Source organism: Symphalangus syndactylus, chromosome 2, assembly GCF_028878055.3.
Source record: "Symphalangus syndactylus isolate Jambi chromosome 2, NHGRI_mSymSyn1-v2.1_pri, whole genome shotgun sequence".
In the NCBI taxonomy this organism is placed as follows: Eukaryota; Metazoa; Chordata; class Mammalia; order Primates; family Hylobatidae; genus Symphalangus; species Symphalangus syndactylus.
The window spans coordinates 63376478-63397476 of NC_072424.2; the positions used below are offsets into that span (position 1 = coordinate 63376478).

General features: G+C 37.1%; 1 protein-coding gene across 21 annotated transcripts in view; it reads right to left on the bottom strand.

Moving 5' to 3' along the window:
- The window catches only part of SNX14 (sorting nexin 14), a 105498-nt gene that overhangs the window by 33553 nt on the left and 50946 nt on the right, over window positions 1-20999 (bottom strand). For 10 of the 21 annotated variants that reach the window (XM_055257719.2, XM_055257697.2, XM_055257678.2 and 7 more), the window contains 10 exons: window positions 20827-20983; window positions 19406-19481; window positions 18611-18655; window positions 18422-18502; window positions 18217-18331; window positions 14696-14851; window positions 14273-14397; window positions 13084-13142; window positions 3748-3774; window positions 1040-1172 (listed from right to left, as the gene is read on the bottom strand). In XM_055257719.2, coding sequence (XP_055113694.1) covers window positions 1040-1172; window positions 3748-3774; window positions 13084-13142; window positions 14273-14397; window positions 14696-14851; window positions 18217-18331; window positions 18422-18502; window positions 18611-18655; window positions 19406-19481; window positions 20827-20983 — 974 coding nt within the window. The remainder of the gene's footprint in view (window positions 1-1039; window positions 1173-3747; window positions 3775-13083; window positions 13143-14272; window positions 14398-14695; window positions 14852-18216; window positions 18332-18421; window positions 18503-18610; window positions 18656-19405; window positions 19482-20826; window positions 20984-20999) is intronic. The other 11 variants (XM_055257688.2, XM_063618949.1, XM_063618942.1 and 8 more) reach the window with 2 other exon arrangements.

Consider the following 20999-nt stretch of genomic DNA (forward strand, 5'->3'; position numbering starts at 1 on the left):
ACATCAAGGCAATGGGACAAAGGTCAAAAGGAAGGGGTAAACAAAAGGGTTTACTCCTGTCTCCCCACCTTTCCTCCCTCTTGGTCATCATCAATCCAATCAGTACTAAACACCCCTTTTATACCCAAGTTAGTGAATTTCTTAAAGCCGAGGTCTACGTCTTAATCATCTTTTCATCCCCAGTGCCCAGGGTCATTAAAAGGCAAAATGAGAATTCAAGATCTCTATTCAATAAAAATAAAAAGTACAAATGAGACAATACTTGCCTTTATGGGACTATGTGATAGGAAAGACAATCATAAACACATAACTTGAAATACATTATGGTATAAGCTTTAACATATGATATAATAGGGACACAAAAGGAGGAAATGTTCAGTTCAACTTGGGGATTTGGGTAAAGGTTTATGGGGAACAGCTGCATTTTGAAGGATGCATATGAATTTTCTAGGTCAATACACAAATGAAGGGCATTTCAAGCAAGACAAAGATACAGAGAAATAAAATAGGATGGTAAGTAAAATGTGCATATAAGTCAACTGGAAATCTTGTTAAAATGCAAACTGATTCAGTAAGTCTAGGATAGTGCCTGAGATTCTGTATTTATACAAGCTCCCAGGTAATGCCAATGCTGCTTGTCAACAGACCGTAGTTTAAGTAAGCAAGGAGTTAGAGCATCTATTAGCAACTGTATACCTGGAGCACATAGTGGGAAAAAGGTAACATCAGAATTTGAAGCTTAACCAAAAGACGGTAAACTGTTTGACTATTAGAAGTATCTCAGCTGAGCAGGAACCATTCTGCCTTAATAAGCAATAACACAGTTCTCAGGAATTTTAAAAATTAGATTCACGTCATGAAACTATCACAACTGATGAAAGAATGAGAAATACAAAGGAAGTCTGAAGTAAGAAGATAAAGGTAAAGTATTAAACAGAATACAGATTCTCTAAAAAAAGGAAAATAATGAGTATATCTAATTTTTATGTTATAGTAAGTCTGAAGTTATAAATAAGTCAAATTGATACATTTTACTTACAAAATCATCTTCACCTTCAGCTACACCATAATTAGGCAACATAGCTCCCTCCATTGTGGTACTTTTGAATACTCCTTTAATTTTGCTACCTATTCTGCTGATTCCAAATGATTCTCCCCTTTTCTGTGTGTTCCTGAATATTAAACAAAAATGTATCAAGTACATAGAAAATTATTGCAACAGTCTAGTTTATTGAAAACCATTATTAAAAAAAAGAAAAACAGTTTTGAAAATGATAAACTAAAGATATAGCTAACATAACTTTTGGAGTTTTCATACACGGATTAAGTATCAACATCTCAGAAGTCAAAAATGACACAGTATTTTAAAAGTTTAAATTTGGTGGATGAATAAATAGGACAATATTTATTTATAAACACTCAAAGTTTACCTAGTATTAACTTCAAAATATTAACAGGATTAAAATTTTTAAAAGATGAGAGCCCCCTAGTGGAATATAGTTCTTATTGCAATATTTTGAAATAAAAAAATGCTTAAGATCTGTTCAAAACCAAAAACATCCCTTTAGAGTAACTGGACTAAAATTATGCAACAGAAAAAGACATTAAACTATTACTTTCTCAGTACTTCATTTTCAGATGGAACTTTAAGAAAAAGAATAGTGCCAAAGGGAAAGGTTAGCAATGAGCATAGGGATAAAAGCAAATGTAGCCCGAGGAAGCAGTCTGCTCTGCCATAAATATTAAATGTTGGTTTTGCCATTTTTTTTAAGCTGAATTTCTGAAAGCAGAAATAGCTGAAAAGCAACAAAACAAATAAGCTACAAGTAGCAAAAATGTCCGTTAGCCTACTACCCAATGTTTCAGCAATTAAAACCGTAACTTTTATCCAATTTAAAAGTCATGCTCAAGGCCAGGCACAGTGGCTCACACCTGTAATCCCAGCACTTTGGGAGGCCAAGGCAGGCAGATCACCTGAGGTCAGGAGTTCAAGACCAGCCTGGCCAACATGGCGAAACTGCGTCTGTACTGAAAATACAAAAATTAGCCGGGCGAGGTGGCAGGCACCTATAATCCCAGCTACTAGGAAGGCTGATGCAGGGGAATCACTTGGACCCTAAAGGCAGAGGTTGCAGTGAGCCAAGATCGCGCCACTGCACTCCAGCCTGGGTGACAGAGTGAGGCTCCATCTCGAAAAAATATATAAAATAAAATAAAGTCATGTTCACTAGGTAATACTGCTCTTACAACAGATATCCAAATAAAAATGACTTTTAAAATCCGAGAAAGTTTGTTTTGAATGCTCAAGTGTATAGCTATTACTCCTAATAAGCTATTATTTATGAGGAAAATTAAGTTATCTACTGAAATAATACAATTACAGAAAGAAAATTAATCAAGTTTCAAATACACCAATAGGTAGTAATGTGTATTTTACACACACCCAAGAAGTAAATCAAACTTCTGGAAAAACACTAATAATAAGTAGTAAGCAGTAAAAGCGGTACTTAAACTAGATTATTTTATCTAAACAAACATACAATTAGGTTTTTTTTTTAATCCAGAATTGTAGACACAATTGTCCTTGATTAAAAAAAAAAAATTCCCAAGACATAAAAATGTTGGCTGGGCGCAGTGGCTCACGCCTGTAATCCTAGCACTTTGGGAGGCCGAGGCGGGTGGATCACCTGAGGTCAGGAGTTCGAGATCAGCCTGACCAACACGGAGAAACCCCGTCTCTACTAAAAATACAAAATTAGGGCCGGGCGCGGTGGCTCACGCTTGTAATCCCAGCACTTTGGGAGGCCGAGGCAGGCGGATTACGAGGTCAGGAGATCGAGACCACAGCGAAACCCCGTCTCTACTAAAAAATACAAAAAATTAGCCGGGTGTGGTGGTGGGCGCCTGTAGTCCCAGCTCCTCAGAGAGGCTGAGGCAGGAGGATGGCGTGAACCCGGAGGGCGGAGCTTGCAGTGAGCCGAGATCGCGCCACTGCACTCCAGCCCGGGTGACAGAGCGAGACTCCATCTCAAAAAAAAAAAAAAAAAAAAAAATTAGCCGGGCGTGGAGGCGCATGCCTGTAATCCCAGTTACTTGGGAGGCTGAGGCAGGAGAATCGCTTGAACCCGGGAGGCGGAGATTGCGGTGAGCCGAGATCGCGCCATTGCACTCCAGCCTGGGCGACAAGAATGAAAACTCCGTCTCAAAAAACAAACAAACAAACAAAAAACACTAAAAATGTTAACAAAATATTTTTAAAATCTCTAGACTCTAGATAGTTTATTCTAGTCTCTACAACATTGATATTACAAAACAATGGGGGTTGTTGAAATATGAAATTTAAAAACTCTCACTTGTGATTATGCCCAGAAATACAGAAACATTATACTTCTTACTTAAAAAAAAAGGTTCTTTAAACATAATTCTAAAATTAATTTAGCAAAATCAACAAGAACAAAAATGAGTCAACAGCCTTAAAAAACAAGATACTGACAAATTAAATAATGAAAATATCTTTAAAATATCAGGACGTTTTTATTTTATGATGACATATCATGTTATTTCAAAAAGGAGATATCTAGAATAAAAGTAGGCATTCATTTTAAAAGATTATCCTAAATAACTAGGATATAATGGCAGTCACTACCACAGTGTTCCATTTTTTTCCTTTTTATTTGTATTAGGATGTTCACAATGTACTTTCTAAAAACATTTAATACTGAAAACAATCACATGCTCAAGACTTACCGAAAATCATCCAAACTTAGGCTACCTCTGCAATAACAGGTATGTGAAATTATATAAGGAGAGGAAAGAAAGAAAGCCCAGATATTACATAAATTTCATTTTAGAACACAAAACAAAATTTAAAAGCTTCAGAAGTTACACAGGTGTATAACATTCATTTTTGCAAAGGGAAGAAATCCTCATGAATAAGGTGAGAAAGGTAAGATAAATGCACATAGCTGTCTTTTGTGTTTGGATGAAGTCTACATTACTAAAAACGGTTCTTAAAAATTAAATATGTTTTCTCTTGGGTGACATGGAAAAAAATTAAATATATCAGGAAATAACTGACTTTTTTCTACATAATTAAAAAAGGTTCTTAGAAATTAAATATCCAGAAATAATTCTGTCTTTTCTTTGTCCTTAGGCATACCATTTCTTTCATACAGTGGAAAGTATGCAGAGACTGAGCCAACAAAAACCTGGCACAAAAAAACAAACCCGTATTTTCCAACATTAAATTTGTGTTCATGTTAGACAGAATCATTTATGCTTCACATGTTTTTAGCTTGAGTAAAAAAATATGTTTTAAGCTAAGAAGCACACTTAACAAAAGATCTCTAAATATTAAAAAACAAAAGTTGTACTTTAAGTGTACAATGAAACAAAGAACATGATAAATAATATGCATTAGAATTTTATTTTGAAAATATAAAATGTAGACATAAAATATATAAATACATATTTTATGTAATTTAAGTCATGTAATAGCAAATTAACAAAGCTATTCTAAATTTCTAATGAAAGAATGTTAAGAAACTTTTAACTTATTATATATAGGTAAATAAATCATTAAGTATCACAGAAGCAGAGTCCTGACAAGACTGATAGTTAACTATTAAAATCAGATCACCATAAAGAAAAACATACTTTAAAAAGTCATAATCAGTATCCAGAATGAAAAGAACCCATATAACCTGTCTTTTTTATATTTTAAAGCCAACAAAATTAGTACCTTAATATGCTGAAAATAATCAAGTGTTCTAAAAGTAGCCAAGAAGGCTTTTCATCTCTGAAGTTACGACCTTGACTTAGATTTAACCACAAAGCAAGTATTTACTTTTATTTATTTTATTTTATTTTATTTTATTTTATTTTATTATTTTATTTTATTTTAATTGAGGCAGAGTCTTAGTTGCCCAGGCTGGAGTGCAGTGGTGCCATCTCAGCTCACTGTAACCTCTGCCTTCTGGGTTCAAGTGATTCTCCTGCCTCAGCCTCCCAAGTAGCTGGGATCACAGGTGTGTTCCACTACACTCGACTAATTTTTGCATTTTTAGCAGAGACGGGGTTTCACCATGTTGGCCAGGCCAACTCCTGACCTGAGGTGATCTGCCTGCCTCGGCCTCCCAAATTGTTGGGATTACAGGCATGAGCTACCACGCCCGGCCATCTACCAAAGCAGGCTTTTAAGGTCACAGAACCACTTCCCCTTAAATGGTCCTAGAAAAGGGCATGTCATTAGCTCCATGACCTGGTATGAAACTCCAAACATCTTATGTCTATAAACAAGGATAAATTCTACCTGCTTCTCAAGTATGCCAGTACATTTGAGGAAACTCCTTGGAAAAGAATTCAAATGCAAGAAAAGGAATGTGGCCTGGGCAAAGAATGCTATTTTAAATAGCATGAATATGATTTCTGTTAAATAAAGTCTAAGTTTCACGGCTGTAACATATAAATTCTTAGGAAAAAGTTCAAAAGAGGTATTTTTGCAAATAATCCTAAAGGTATTTCTACCTTTCAGAAAACTTACTACATGTATACTACTTCTACTGAGGCATTAAATCAGAATTAATATTCAACATTCAAAAAAACATCTATTCCCATAACACTTGGTTATGTCAACAAATACAATATATTCTCCTCGTGGCTAAGGTTTTCGCATTTTTCCTTGTACTATCTAAAACACTGCCCCATTTCTTGACTTACTTACTTTTCTCTTTGTAGTACATATCCAATTTATTTGTATGTTTATTAGACACTTGCTCAAATTGGAAGGTGTCGAGATGTTTGTGTCAATTTTGTACACGTATAAGGTAAATGAAATGATTAGAAATGAAAATGAGTGAGAGGTGGAGCCAAGATGGCCGAATAGGAACAGCTCCGGTCTCCAGCTCCCAGCCCCAGCGACACAGAAGACGGGTGATTTCTGCAATTCTGCTTGAGGTACCGGTTTCATCTCACTAGGGAGTGCCTAACAGTGGGTGCAAGACACTTGGTGAAGCGCACTGTGTGCGAGCCAAAGCAGGGCAAGGCATTGCCTCACTCGGGAAGCGCAAGGGGTCAGGGAGTTCCCTTTCCTAGTCAAAGAAAGGGGAAACAGACGGCACCTGGAACATCCGGTCAGTCCCATCCTAATACTGCGCTTTTCCAACGGGCCTGGAAAACGGCACACTAGGAGATTGTGTCCCGCACCTGGCTCGGAGGGTCCTATGCCCACGGAGTCTCGCTGTTTGCTAGCACAGCAGTCTGAGATCAAGCTGCAAGGCGGCAGCGAGGCTGGGGGAGGGGCGCCCGCCATTGCCCAGGCTTGCTTAGGTAAACAAAGCAGCCAGGAAGCTCGAACTGGGTGGAGCCCACCACAGCTCAAGGAGGCCTGCCTGCCTCTGTAGGCTCCACCTCTGGGGGCAGGACACAGACAAACAAAAACTCAGCAAGAACCTCCACAGACTTAAATGTCCCTGTCTGACTGACAGCTTTGAAGAGAGTAGTGGTTCTCCCAGCACGCAGCTGGATATCTGAGAACGGACAGACTGCCTCCTAAAGTGGGTCCCTCACCCCTGAGCAGCCTAACTGGGAGGCACCCCCCCAGTAGGGACAGACTGACACCTCATTCAACCGGGTACTCCTCTGAGACAAAACTTTCAGAGGAACTATCAGACAGCTGAATTTGTGGTCTCACGAAAATCCACTGCTCTGCAGCCACCACTGCTGACACCCAGCCAAACAGGGTCTGGAGTGGACCTCTAGTAAACTCCAACAGACCTGCAGCTGAGGGTCCTGTCTGGTAGAAGGAAAACTAACAAACACAAAGGACATCCACACCAAAAACCCATCTGTACATCACCATCAGCAAAGACAAAAAGTAGATAAAACCACAAAGATGGGGAAAAAACAGAGCACAAAAACTGGAAACTCTAAAAAACAGAGCACCTCTCCTCCTCCAAAGGAACGCAGTTCCTCACCAGCAACGGAACAAAGCTGGATGGAGGATGACTTTGATGAGTTGAGAGAAGAAGGCTTCAGACGATCAAACTACTCTGAGCTACGAGAGGAAATTCAAAACAATAGCAAAGAAGTTAAAAACTTTGAAAAAAAATTAGAAGAATGGATAACTAGAATAACCAATGGAGAGAAGGGCTTCAAGGAGCTGATGGAGCTGAAAGCCAAGTTTCGAGAACTACGCGAAGATTGCAGAAGCCTCAGTAGCAGATGCGATCAACTGAAAGAAAGGGTATCGCTGATAGAAGATGAAATGAATGAAATGAAGAGAGAAGGGAAGTTTAGAGAAAAAAGAATGAAAAGAAATGAACAAAGCCTCCAAGAAATTTGGGACTATGTGAAAAGACCAAACCTACGTCGGATTGGTGTACCTGAAAATGACGGGGAGAATGGAACCAAGTTGGAAAACACTCTGCAAGATATTATCCAGGAGAACTTCCCCAATCTAGCAAGGCAGGCCAGCATTCAGATTCAGGAAATACAGAGAACGCCACAAAGATACTCCTCGAGAAGGGCAACTCCAAGATACATAATTGTCAGATTCACCAAAGTTGAAATGAAGGAAAAAATGTTAAGGGCAGCCAGAGAGAAAGGTCGGGTTACTCACAAAGGGAAGCCCATCAGACTAACAGCTGATCTCTCAGCAGAAACTCTACAAGCCAGAAGAGAGTGGGGGCCGATAGTCAACATTCTTAAAGAAAAGAATTTTCAACCCAGAATTTCCTATCCCGCCAAACTAAGCTTCATAAGTGAAGGAGAAATAAAATACTTTACAGACAAGCAAACGCTGAGTGATTTTGTCACCACCAGGCCTGCCCTAAAAGAGCTCCTGAAGGAAGCACTAAACATGGAAAGGAACAACCGGTACCAGCCACTGCAAAAACATGCAAAACTGTAAAGACCATCGAGGCTAGGAAGAAACTATAGCAACTAATGAGCAAAATAACCAACTAACATCATAATGACAGGATCAGATTCACACATAACAATATTAACGTTAAATGTAAATGGGCTAAATGCTCCAATCAAAAGACACAGACTGGCAAACTGGATAAGGAGTCAGGACCCATCAGTGTGCTGTATTCAGGAAACCCATCTCACGTGCGGAGACACACATAGACTCAAAATAAAGGGATGGAGGAAGATATATCAAGCAACTGGAAATCAAAAAAAGGCAGGGGTTGCAATCCTAGTCTCTGATAAAATAGACTTTAAGCCAACAAAGATCAAAAGAGACAAAGAAGGCCATTACATAATGGTAAAGGGATCAATTCAACAAGAAGAGCTAACTATCCTAAATATATATGCACCCAACACAGGAGCACCCAGATTCATAAAGCAAGTCCTCAGTGACCTACAAAGGGACTTAAACTCCCACACAATAATAATGGGAGATTTTAACACCCCACTGTCAGCATTAGACAGATCAACGAGACAGAAAGTTAACAAGGATATCCAGGAATTGAACTCAGCTCTACATAAAGTGGACCTAATAGACATCTACAGAACTCTCCACCCCAAATCAACAGAATATACATTTTTTTCAGCACCACACCACACCTATTCCAAAATTGACCACATAGTTGGAAGTAAAGCTCTCCTCAGCAAATGTAAAAGAACAGAAATTATAACAAACTGTCTCTCAGACCACAGTGCAATCAAACTAGAACTCAGGATTAAGAAACTCACTCAAAACCGCTCAACTACATGGAAACTGAACAACCTGCTCCTGAATGACTATTGGGTACATAGTGAAATGAAGGCAGAAATAAAGATGTTCTTTGAAACCAACGAGAACAAAGACACAACACACCAGAATCTCTGGGACACGTTCAAAGCAGTGTGTAGAGGGAAATTTATAGCACTAAATGCCCACAAGAGAAAGCAGGAAAGATCCAAAATTGACACCCTAACATCACAATTAAAAGAACTAGAAAAGCAAGAGCAAACACATTCAAAAGCTAGCAGAAGGCTAGAAATAACTAAAATCAGAGCAGAACTGAAGGAAATAGAGACACAAAAAACCCTTCAAAAAATTAATGAATCCAGGAGCTGGTTTTTTGAAAAGATCAACAAAATTGATGGACCGCTAGCAAGACTAATAAAGAAGAAAAGAGAGAAGAATCAAATAGATGCAATAAAAAACGAAAAAGGGGATATCACCACCGATCCCACAGAAATACAATCTACCATCAGAGAATACTACAAACACCTCTATGCAAATAAACTAGAAAATCTAGAATGGATAAATTCCTCGACAAATACACCCTCCCAAGACTAAACCAGGAAGAAGTTGAATCTCTGAATAGACCAATAACAGGTTCTGAAATTGTGGCAATAATCAATAGCTTACCAACCAAAAAGAGTCCAGGACCTGATGGATTCACAGCCGAATTCTACCAGAGGTACAAGGAGGAACTGGTACCATTCCTTCTGAAACTATTCCAATCGATAGAAAAAGAGCTAATCCTGCCTAACACATTTTACGAAGCCAGCATCGTCCTGATACCAAAACCTGGCAGAGACTTAACCAAAAAAGAGAATTTCAGACCAATATCCTTGATGAACATTGATGAAAAAATCCTCAATAAAATACTGGCAAACCGAATCCAGCAGCACATCAAAAAGCTTATCCACCATGATCAAGTGGGCTTCATCCCTGGGATGCAAGGCTGGTTCAACATACGCAAATCAATAAATGTAATCCAGCATATAAACAGAACCAAAGACAAAAACCATATGATTATCTCAATAGATGCAGAAAAGGCCTTTGACAAAATTCAACAACCCTTCATGCTAAAAACTCTCAATAAATTAGGTATTGATGGGACGTATCTCAAAATAATAAGAGCTATCTATGACAAACCCACAGCCAATATCATACTGAATGGGCAAAAACTGGAAGCATTCCCTCTGAAAACTGGCACAAGACAGGGATGCCCTCTCTCACCGCTCCTATTCAACATAGTGCTGGAAGTTCTGGCCAGAGCAATCACGCAGGACAAGGAAATAAAGGGTATTCAATTAGGAAAAGAGGAAGTCAAATTGTCCCTGTTTGCAGATGACATGATTGTATATCTAGAAAACCCCATTGTCTCAGCCCAAAATCTCCTTAAGCTGATTAGCAACTTCAGCAAAGTCTCAGGATACAAAATCAATGTACAAAAATCACAAGCATTCTTGTACACCAATAACAGACAAACAGAGAGCCAAATCATGAGTGAACTCCCATTCACAATTGCTTCAAGGAGAATAAAATACCTAAGAATCCAACTTACAAGGGATGTGAAGGACCTCTTCAAGGAGAACTACAAACCACTGCTCAATGAAATAAAAGAGGATACAAACAAATGGAAGAACATTCCATGCTCATGGGTTGGAAGAATCAATATCGTGAAAATGGCCATACTGCCCAAGGTAATTTATAGATTCAATGCCATCCCCATCAAGCTACCAATGACTTTCTTCACAGAATTGGAAAAAACTACTTTAAAGTTCATATGGAACCAAAAAAGAGCCCGCATTGCCAAGTCAATCCTAAGCCAAAGGAACAAAGCTGGAGGCATCACGCTACCTGACTTTAAACTATACTACAAGGCTACAGTAACCAAAACAGCATGGTACTGGTACCACAACAGAGACATAGATCAATGGAACAGAACAGAGCCCTCAGAAATGATGCCGCATATCTACAACTATCTGATCTTTGACAAACCTGACAAAAACAAGAAATGGGGAAAGGATTCCCTATTTAATAAATGGTGCTGGGAAAACTGCCTAGCCATATGTAGAAAGCTGCAACTGGATCCCTTCCTTACACCTTATACAAAAGTTAATTCAAGATGGATTAAAGACTTATATGTTAGACCTAAAACCATTAAAATCCTACAAGAAAACCTAGGCAATACCATTCAGGACATAGGCGTGGGCAAGGACTTCATGTCTAAAACACCAAAAGCAATGGCAACAAAAGCCAAAATCGACAAATGGGATCTCATTAAACTAAAGAGCTTCTGCACAGCAAAAGAAACTATCATCAGAGTGAACAGGCAACCTACAGAATGGGAGAAAATTTTTGCAACCTACTCATCTGACAAAGGGCTAATATCCAGAATCTATAAAGAACTCAAACAAATTTACAAGAAAAAAACAAACAACTCCATCAAAAAGTGGGCAGAGGACATGAACAGACACTTCTCAAAAGAAGACATTTATGCAGCCAAAAAACACATGAAGAAATGCTCATCATCACTGGCCATCAGAGAAATGCAAATCAAAACCACAGTGAGATACCATCTCACACCAGTTAGAATGGCCATCATTAAAAAATCAGGAAACAACCGGTGCTGGAGAGGATGTGGAGAAATAGGAACACTTTTACACTGTTGGTGGGACTGTAAACTAGTTCAACCATTGTGGAAGTCAGTGTGGCGATTCCTCGGGGATCTCGAACTAGAAATACCATTTGACCCAGCCATCCCATTACTGGGTATATACCCAAAGGACTATAAATCATGCTGCTATAAAGACACATGCACACGTATGTTTATTGCAGCACTATTCACAATAGCAAAGAGTTGGAACTAACCCAAATGTCCAACAACGATAGACTGGATTAAGAAAATGTGGCACATATACACCATGGAATACTATGCAGCCATAAAAAATGATGAGTTCGTGTCCTTTGTAGGGACATGGATTAAACTGGAAAACATCATTCTCAGCAAACTATCGCAAGGACAAAAAACCAAACACCGCATGTTCTCACTCATAGGTGGGAATTGAACAATGAGAAGTCATGGACACAGGAAGGGGAACATCACACTCCGGGGACTGTTGTGGGGTGGGGGGAGGGGGGAGGGACAGCATTAGGAGATACACCTAATGCTAAATGACGAGTTGATGGGTGCAGGAAATCAACATGGCACATGGATACATATGTAACAAACCTGCACATTGTGCACATGTACCCTAAAACCCTAAAGTATAATAAAAAAAAAAAAAAAAAAAAGAAATGAAAATGAAAGGTAAATGAAATGATTCATTTACCTTATATATAATAAGTTAAAAGAGTTTCTTAACTTTTTTTTTTTTTTTTTTTTTTTGAGACAGTTTGGCTCTGTCACCCAGGCTGGAGCGCAGTAGCACGATCGCGGCTCATTGCAACCTCCACCTCCTGGACTTGAACAATTCTTCTGCTTCACCTCCCAAGTAGCTGGAATTACAGGCATGTGCCACCATGCCTGGCTAATTTTTGTACTTTTAGTAGAGATGGGGTTTCACCACGTTGGCCAGGCTGGCCTCAAACTCCTGACCTCAAGTGATCCACCCGTCTTGGCCTCACGAAGCGCTGGGATTACAGGCGTGAGCCACCGTGCCTGGCCATTAACATTCTTTCATTGGAAATTCAGAATATTGTTGATTTGCTATTAAGTGACTAAAAACATATATTTATTCATATATTTTATGTCTACATTTTATTATTGGAAGGTGTTGAGAGCAAATCTATAAATCTATTCTGTAGATTTATAGAACTGATGTCTGTATCAATTATGTACATGTAACCTTGCAAACACAAATCAGAACATTAATTATCCAGTTTATAAATGGATAAAGCTTTTCTCTTCTATTACCTTTATTTAGGTCATTTAACTGTACACTTAGATTTCCAGAGCCAAAAAAAAGAAAGAAAGAAACATCCCTCCACTTTTGTACCCAATAAGCACTCTTAAAAAAAAGTTTTCTCTAAAACGTTTAATTCTGAGTTATCTGTGGATGCCACTTATGCATTCAGTCCCTAGTCTCCAATAAAGCCAGTAATCAAAACTAATATATATTCATTATGAGATTAACAAGCCCATATTACGTATCTCGTTAAATTTTTCTAAAAGAATTTCAGGCATTTTCAGATCACCATATAGAATACAGTTCTACAATTCACTAGTAAAATGCCTTGTCCACTCACATAACAACGGAACCACATACTCATTCAGAAAAATAGCTAATAAAGACAATGAGGCTATCATAGAATGACTGGCATCAGCAAGTTCAAAAACAAAACATACAACCTACCTGTTCAATTTTGAATTGCGTGTTGGTGATTCTGCACCTCTTAAAAGTTGTCTGAAATACTTTAAAATAACAAATAATAATTATCATTTATTACACTTACAATTAACATTAAAACACGTTACCTTAGTTTACTACTTTCCAGTTTTGGAAAAAAAAAGCTATCTCAATGAAGTGAATACAGATATGGTCAACTAGGGTGAAGATGAAAATATTGCAAATGCAGATGATTTCCACAGGTTTGTAAATAATGTGTATACAATGAGACTTCTGCATCACTGCAGTACTACAAAGCCACTCAGGCATATGGCAAACCAGGCAGACCTATTTGGTCCCAATCTATCTACTTACATAAATATAAACAGGTTTTGGTACTGATAATTGTTTTTGCAATTATTTTATTTATTCATTTATTTATTTATTTTGAGACAGTCTCGCTTTGTCGCCCAGGCTGGAGTGCAATGGTGCAATCTCGGCTCACTGCAAGCTCCGCCTCCTGGACTGATGCCATTCTCCTGCCTCAGCCTCCCGAGTAGCTGGGACTACAGGCGCCCGCCACCACACCCAGCTAGTTTTTTGTATTTTTAGTAGAGAGGGGCTTTCAATGTGTTAGCCGGGACAGTCTCGATCTCCTGACCTTGTGATCCGCCCGCCTCGGCCTCCCAAACTGCTGTGAGTACAGGCCTGAGCCACCGTGCCTGGCCTTTGCAATTATTTTTTAATCTTCACTTAATTACATAGCAAAAAAGAATATTCACTTTCTTAATCTTGGTTTTTTTGTTCTGTTTTCTACTGAGACAGAGTCTTGCTCTATCACCCAGGCTTGAGTGCAGTGGTGTGATCTCAGCTCACTGCAACCTTGGCCTTCTGGGTTCAAGCTATTCTCCTGCCTCAGCCTCCTGAGTAACTGAGATTACAGGCATGTGGCCACCATGCCCAGCTAATTTCTTCTATTTCTACAAGAGATGGAGTTTCACCATGTTGGCCAGGTTGGTCTTGAATGCCTGAACTCAAGTGATTCACCCATCTCAGCCTTCCAAAGTGCTGGGATTATAGGTGTGAGCAACTATGCCCAGCAATCTTGTTTTATTTTTCTAATTATTTTGTTATTTGAATCACTCATCTAATGATATCAAAGCTACTATTAAATTATGTATAAAAATCCTCAAACAAGGTTAATATTTTGACTTACCTCATCACTATGGCAGAACATAGGAGTAAATACATTCTCCAAAAGGGAAAGAACATGTTCATATGCTTCAAAAAGACATCTCATAGTTTGAAGTTTCACAACATCTATGTATGGGCCTTCAGCAACTATTAAAAAAATTCTATTGTAGAAATTATTTATAAATAGCATAAATACATACAGTTCTAAAACGTTTTACTGAAACTCCACTGAAACGCACTAGATTGAGAAATTAGACCAACCAAGCTCTAGTTCTGACAAATACATAAAGTATAAATAAGTTTTTTCTTTAAAGCTTTCATCTCATTAGTAAAACAGAATAACAGCTGCCCATGTACTGCAGATGGCCACTGCAATAATAAACAGAAAATAAATGAGAAAACTGTAAGAGTGCTAAATAAGTCATTCATATCGTCTTTGACTTACTTCTTTGAATCTCTTCTACAATGAAGGGATCAAATCTAATTTTGTCAATACTTTCATCCAAACAGTATGTTTTATAAATCTTCTGCAACTCTTCATGAAGAGATAGCATTTCATCGTTTGATAATTCTGGTCGTAAAATTCTATCATTAAATTCCTCTAACAAATGAGGGAAAGAATAAGAAAAAATAATTTTAATATAAAACTATTCATAAAAACTTCATAGTCCCATTCTAATTGTAGCCAATACTAAGAGCAGCAATTAGAAGCAATCTAATTCATCTAAGTTTTTTAAAAATATTTGAGAATAAGATAACTACTCAATAAAAGAGAAATGCAATCAACCAATTTTTATACATTAATAGAAAATATGTAAATACATAAATAGCAATACAAATTTGCTAAAATTCAAAACACTAAACACACTTCTAATAGTTTCCTTAAAGAATACTGTATTAATTTATTATACCAAAAGTCTTTTATTATTTTGAAATCTGATTTACTAAATAAAAATAAAAATGAAGACTTTTCTTAGTTCCAATCAATGTTTTTAAACAATATTTCTCTCTATCATGAATGCTGCAAACTAGTGGCAGAATGGAGTTTGAACAAATGAATGTTTATTCCAAAATAAAAGATGGTAGTATTAGGATAGCCAAAATACCACTTGCTTTTTCTTTTTATTTCAAGATGTGTTAATATGGAGTTTACCTTTTACTTCTTAATCATTCAAACTGAAACATAAAGGGGAAAAAAAGGGAGTTAAAAAAAAAAAAGCTGGAATACAGGATATAAGATTTGTGAGGCAATAGAATATAATTGCCATTCCTGTATGAGTTAACATGCATACAACTGGAGTTGTTAAAGAAGAGAAAATGGGGCAGGATATTTGAAAAGACAGCCAGGAATTTTCAAAATTGATTAAAGGTCAGGTGTGGTGGCTCATGCCTGTAATCCCAGCACTTTGGGAGGCTGAGGCAGGAGGATCGCTTGAGCCCAGGAGTTCAAGACCAGCCTAGGCAACATAGTGAGACTCAGTCTCTACAAAGAAATTAGCCAGGTATGGTGGTGTTCACCTGTAGTCCCAGCTACTTCGGAGGCTGAGGCAAGAGGATGATTGAGCTCAGGAAGTTGAGGTTGTATTTCGTGAGCCATGATCATGCCATCTTTCCAGACACACAAAAGCTAAGAAAATTTATCTCCAGCATATTTGTATTACAAGAACTGTGAAAATGATTTCTTTCAGCAGAAAGAAACAATATTAGAAACCTGGTTCTGCAGAAAGAAATGAAGAGCACCGGGACAGTAAATATGCCAATAATTGTAAGAACCTTTAAAAATGAATGTGTGTGTGCATTCCACACATGTGTAGAAGCCTGATGACTAGTGAAGAAATAATGTACTGTGGGTTTATAGCCTATGCAGAATTAAAATACCTAACAACAGGAGCACAATAGGCAGGAGAGGATGCTCTGGGTATGCGGAGGTTCTTACATTGCTCCCGAAGCAGTAAAATATTTTTAAATTAGGGCTATGATAAATGAAAAAAAAAAATCTCTGATCAATCAAAAAAATAACAACACACTCAAAAAAATGGGAAAGATAAAATACTAAAAAATACTCAACCTCAAGAAAGGCAGCAAAGGAGAAAAAGAAAGGCAAAGAATACATAGGACAAATATAAAACAAACACCAAGATGTAAGGCCTAACAATAAACACATAATAAATATATCAAGTGTAAATGTACTACAGATACCAATTAAAAAGCAAAGATTACTAAATTAGTTTTTTTTAAAGTGAGAGCAACTGTGTGCTGCTTACTAGAAATACATTAAACATTTCAATCAGATAGAAGAAGATATACAAATGAACACTCAAATATAAAGAAAGATGATGTGGCTATACTAACATCAGACAAAGTAGACTTCAAGACTCAAAATTACCAAAGATAAAAGAGGAGCATTTTATAATGATAAAAGGATAAATTCATTAAGAAGATATAACAATCTTAAATGTGTCTGCACCTAGTAATAAAGTTTAAAAGATATATGTATTCATACAATGGAATACCACTCAGCAAAGAACAAACTACATATTTATTTATTTATTTACTTTTGAGACAGAGTCTCACTCTGTCACCCAGGCTGGAGTGCAGTGGCACAATCTCGGCTCACTGCAACATCCACCTCTCAAGTTCAAACAATTCTCCTGCCTCAGCCTCCTGAGTAGCTGCGATTACAGGCATGAGCCAACACGCCCAGCTAATTTTTGTATTTTTGTCAAGACAGGGTTTCACTATGTTGCCCAGGTTGGTCTTGAACTCCTGACCTCAAGTGATCCACCTGCCTCGGCCTCCCAAAGTGCTGGGATTACAGGCATGAGACATTGCGCCTTGCCCAAACTACTTATTTAGACAAAAACATAGATGAACTTTAAAAAAGCATTATCCTGAGTGAAGGAAGCTAGGCACAAAGGAGTACACATTATGTGATTCAATTTATATAAAAAAATTATACAGGCAAAACTAATCTGTGCTGAGAGAAATGAGACCAGTGATTACTTTGGCAGGAGTAGGGGAAGGAGTGGATCTCTTGGGAAGGATCCTAAGGGAATTTTCTGGGCTGATGGAAATAAATGTTCTAGATCTTGATAAAGATGCAGGTTACAAGGATATACACATGTGCAAAACTGATCAAACTATACATTTAAATTCTATGTGTTTCACTATATAAATTATACCTCATTTTTTAAAGTTATATTTTAAAAAGAAATTAAATGCATTAAAAATATTTTCATAGTCTATAAAGTTTCTTGTAAATCCAATAATCTATAATGCTAGAGAGCTTATAATCAAAATGAGGCATTCTTATATTTGATAATTTAATCAAAACAATCCTTTAGAAAAACTGTGAAAAGTGATATTGACATGGGCTACACTTTGGGTCTTTAATATATTTTCATTATACTGTACTTTTAGTAGTTTTTTTTTTTCTGCTACCAGGATTTGAATGAAGTTAGTGACAGATTATTTCCCAATCTGGAAAGGAGTGGGCACTTGAGAGAAACTCATAGATGCTCTTAGAAAATCGAGAATATGGCCAGGCGCGGTGGCTCATGCCTGTAACCCCAGCACTTTGGGAGGCCGAGGCGGGTGGATCGCCTGAGGTCGGCAATTCAAGACCAGCCTGACCAACATGGAGAAACCCCGTCTCTACTAAAAATACAAAAGTAGCTGGGGTGGTGGTGCATGCCTGTAATCCCAGCTACTCGGGAGACTGAGACAGGAGAATCGCTTGGATCCGGGAGGCGGAGGTTGCGGTGAGCTGAGATCACACCATTGCACTCCAGCCTGGGCAATGAGAGTGAAACTCCGTCTCAAACAAACAAACAAAAAAACAAAATCGAGTATATGAAATTTAGTACAATGATAGATGGGTACCACAACATCAGATCTGATTTAAAATATTCAAATACATTAAAAGGTTTAAAAATTACTTCCGTAAAATACACAGGTAAGCCTCACCCACAGTCAAACAAAACTGCAACACGTGCACCGCTCCTTCTTGTTTCAGAAAGTTCATAAAACGAAATAAAAGATCTTGTTGCTCTCTGATTTGCTTCAATTCTAACTTCAGCACCTTGATATAAGAGAAAGATTAAGTTTAAGCTATATAAATGAGTTCTAAAATTGTTTATATCAAAAAGGTGTTATTGCTGAAAATTCTTACAGATGGCTTTTTATTTCTAGGTTCTGCAAATTTCTGCAAGAATGGCACCAAAGGAGAAGCCGGTTCAGTTGCTTTTTCAGGCTTTGAAAGAAAGAGAATTATTAACTCAGTAAAATTCCCACTTTATTTGACATACAAAATTAAAATTCAATGCAATCTGAAGTGTTTTCTAATATATTCAATACTCACTGGACTGTCATCTATGAAGATGATAAGCAAATGATTCACAGTATCCTAGTGGAAAATAATAAACATAAGTCAAAATAATTCCACTACTGTATTCTCCCCAGAATTCTTGTAACTTGTATCATATTATGCAAGTTTCTAGAAAAATGAAAAAATAAATGGAGCAGTGGCAAAAAATCTGCACATATGTATTACAGCAGGAGTTTTTTTACATCTACAAAAGAGGTTCTTAACCTTTGTGAAAATGGGCAAATAAAAGCTATTCTGATTTTGGCATTTAAAATATTTCTAAATCATTCTTGTTTCTTCAAAATCTTACTGGATCAAAGGTAGAAGCATCCGAAGTGTCTATCAATGGATGAACAGATAAGCAAAACATGTTATACACATACAATGAAATATTACTCAGCCTTGAAAAGGAAGGAAATTCTGACACATGCTACAACATGGAAGAACCTTAAAGACACTATGCTAAGTGAAATAAGCCAGTCACAAAAAGACTAATACTTATGATTCCACTTATATGTGGTACCCAGAGTAGTCAAATTTATGGAGACAGAAAGCAGAATGGTGGTTGCCAGGAGGGCTGGAGGGAGGAAGGAATGAGGAGTTATTGTTAACAGATGTAGAGTTTCAGTTTTATAAGATGAAGAGTTCTGGAGATGGGGAATGGGGATGGTTGCACAACAATATGAATGTTTTCAATATCACTGACTATATACATAAAAATGTTTAAGATACTAAATTTTATATTAAGTGTAAGTTGTAACAATTTAAAAAAAAAATTTTAAGTCTTACTGGATCAGCTAGGAAATCCAACGAAGGAAGGAACACAGAGCCAGACAGAATCTCTCTTATAAGTAAGGTCAGAGATCTGGAAAAAGAAATAATAATAATTGTTTATATTTAGTGATTTATATTAGTCTTAACTTTCAAGTGCATATGAATTACCTAAGGATCTTGTTAAAATGGAGACTATAATTCAGTAGGTCTTGGTTAGGCCCTAAAATTCTGCATTTCTAACAAACTCTCAACCAATGTTCATGCTACTGGTTTGCAGACCACATGTTGAATAGCAAAGAGTTAGAGTTCTTACTTGGCTAAAATAGAATATTATTTAAGAGAAAAAAAAAGTATTCCCTTAACAGGAGGAACTTGGGGGACATTAGGAAATACTCTCTATCGGCCGGGCAGGGTGGCTCACGCCTGTAATCCCAGAACTTTGGGTGGCCGAGGCAGGGGGATCACGAGGTCAGGAGTTCGAGACCAGCCTGGCCAACGTGATGAAACCCCATCTCTACTAAAAATACAAAAATTAGCTGGTCATGATGGTGCACGCCTGTAATCCCAGCTAATGGGGAGGCTGATGCAGGAGAATCACTTGAATCCGGGAGGCAGAGGTTGCAGTGAGCCGAGATCACGCCACTGAACTCCAGCCTGGGCGACAGAGCAAGACTCCGTCTCAAAAAAAATTAAAAAAAAAAAAAAAAAAGAAAATACCTTCTATCTAAGAATACTTAAATGTTTAATATATATTTAAATTAATGTTTAATATAGTTACCTTATAATCATATTTACTATTATAAACTAGTCTAGTACAAAAATCATGTAATTCAAAATATTAAAATATTTTTAAGAACCACATAAAAATTTTAAACAAAAAGTAGTATTTAAAGTACATCACTTTAAATATCACTAAAAATAAGCCATGGTTACTTCTCTAAGGGTTATTAGGGTAAGAGTAACAAGGTAACTTATGGAATAATCTAAACATGCTCCAGCCAGAAAAAGGGAGAACAGACTAGATGACCTCCAATTCTTTTTCCCAGCTGGATACCTTGAAACATAAACTCATCTATATAGTTTGTTCAAATGTTTCTGCCTATTATAGTTATAATATGCATGTCTTTAAAGGGAACACCAATGAAATAAAATATAATGGTATAAAAAAATTAATTTTATTCATATTTGTATTTTATGTCCAAGATCAGTTTTAAAGAAAAATTCTAAGCTACACAACACACCACAAATAGCACTTAAATGGGCATTTTAAGACTATAATTAATAAATTATATATTAATAATTTAATAAATTTTTTCAAATGAAAAGCTATTCACAGGCTAACCTCAAATTTTAGTGTACACCTATCATAACCAAAAATCGCAATATACATATGGCATGTTATGCAAATACTATTATATTGTCTAGTCTTTTTATACCTGCAGTCTGTTGCTTTAGGAGGCAAAATATAAGGAAAAAGCAGTTCAGTAAGTTTCCTTAAATAGTGTAATTCATCTCTTCGACTTCTCAAAGCAACATGAAGCTCTGGACCATATTCTTCTAAAGCAGCTTGCTGTAAAAACTCTGTATTTTTTACTATAGAGATTAAAGA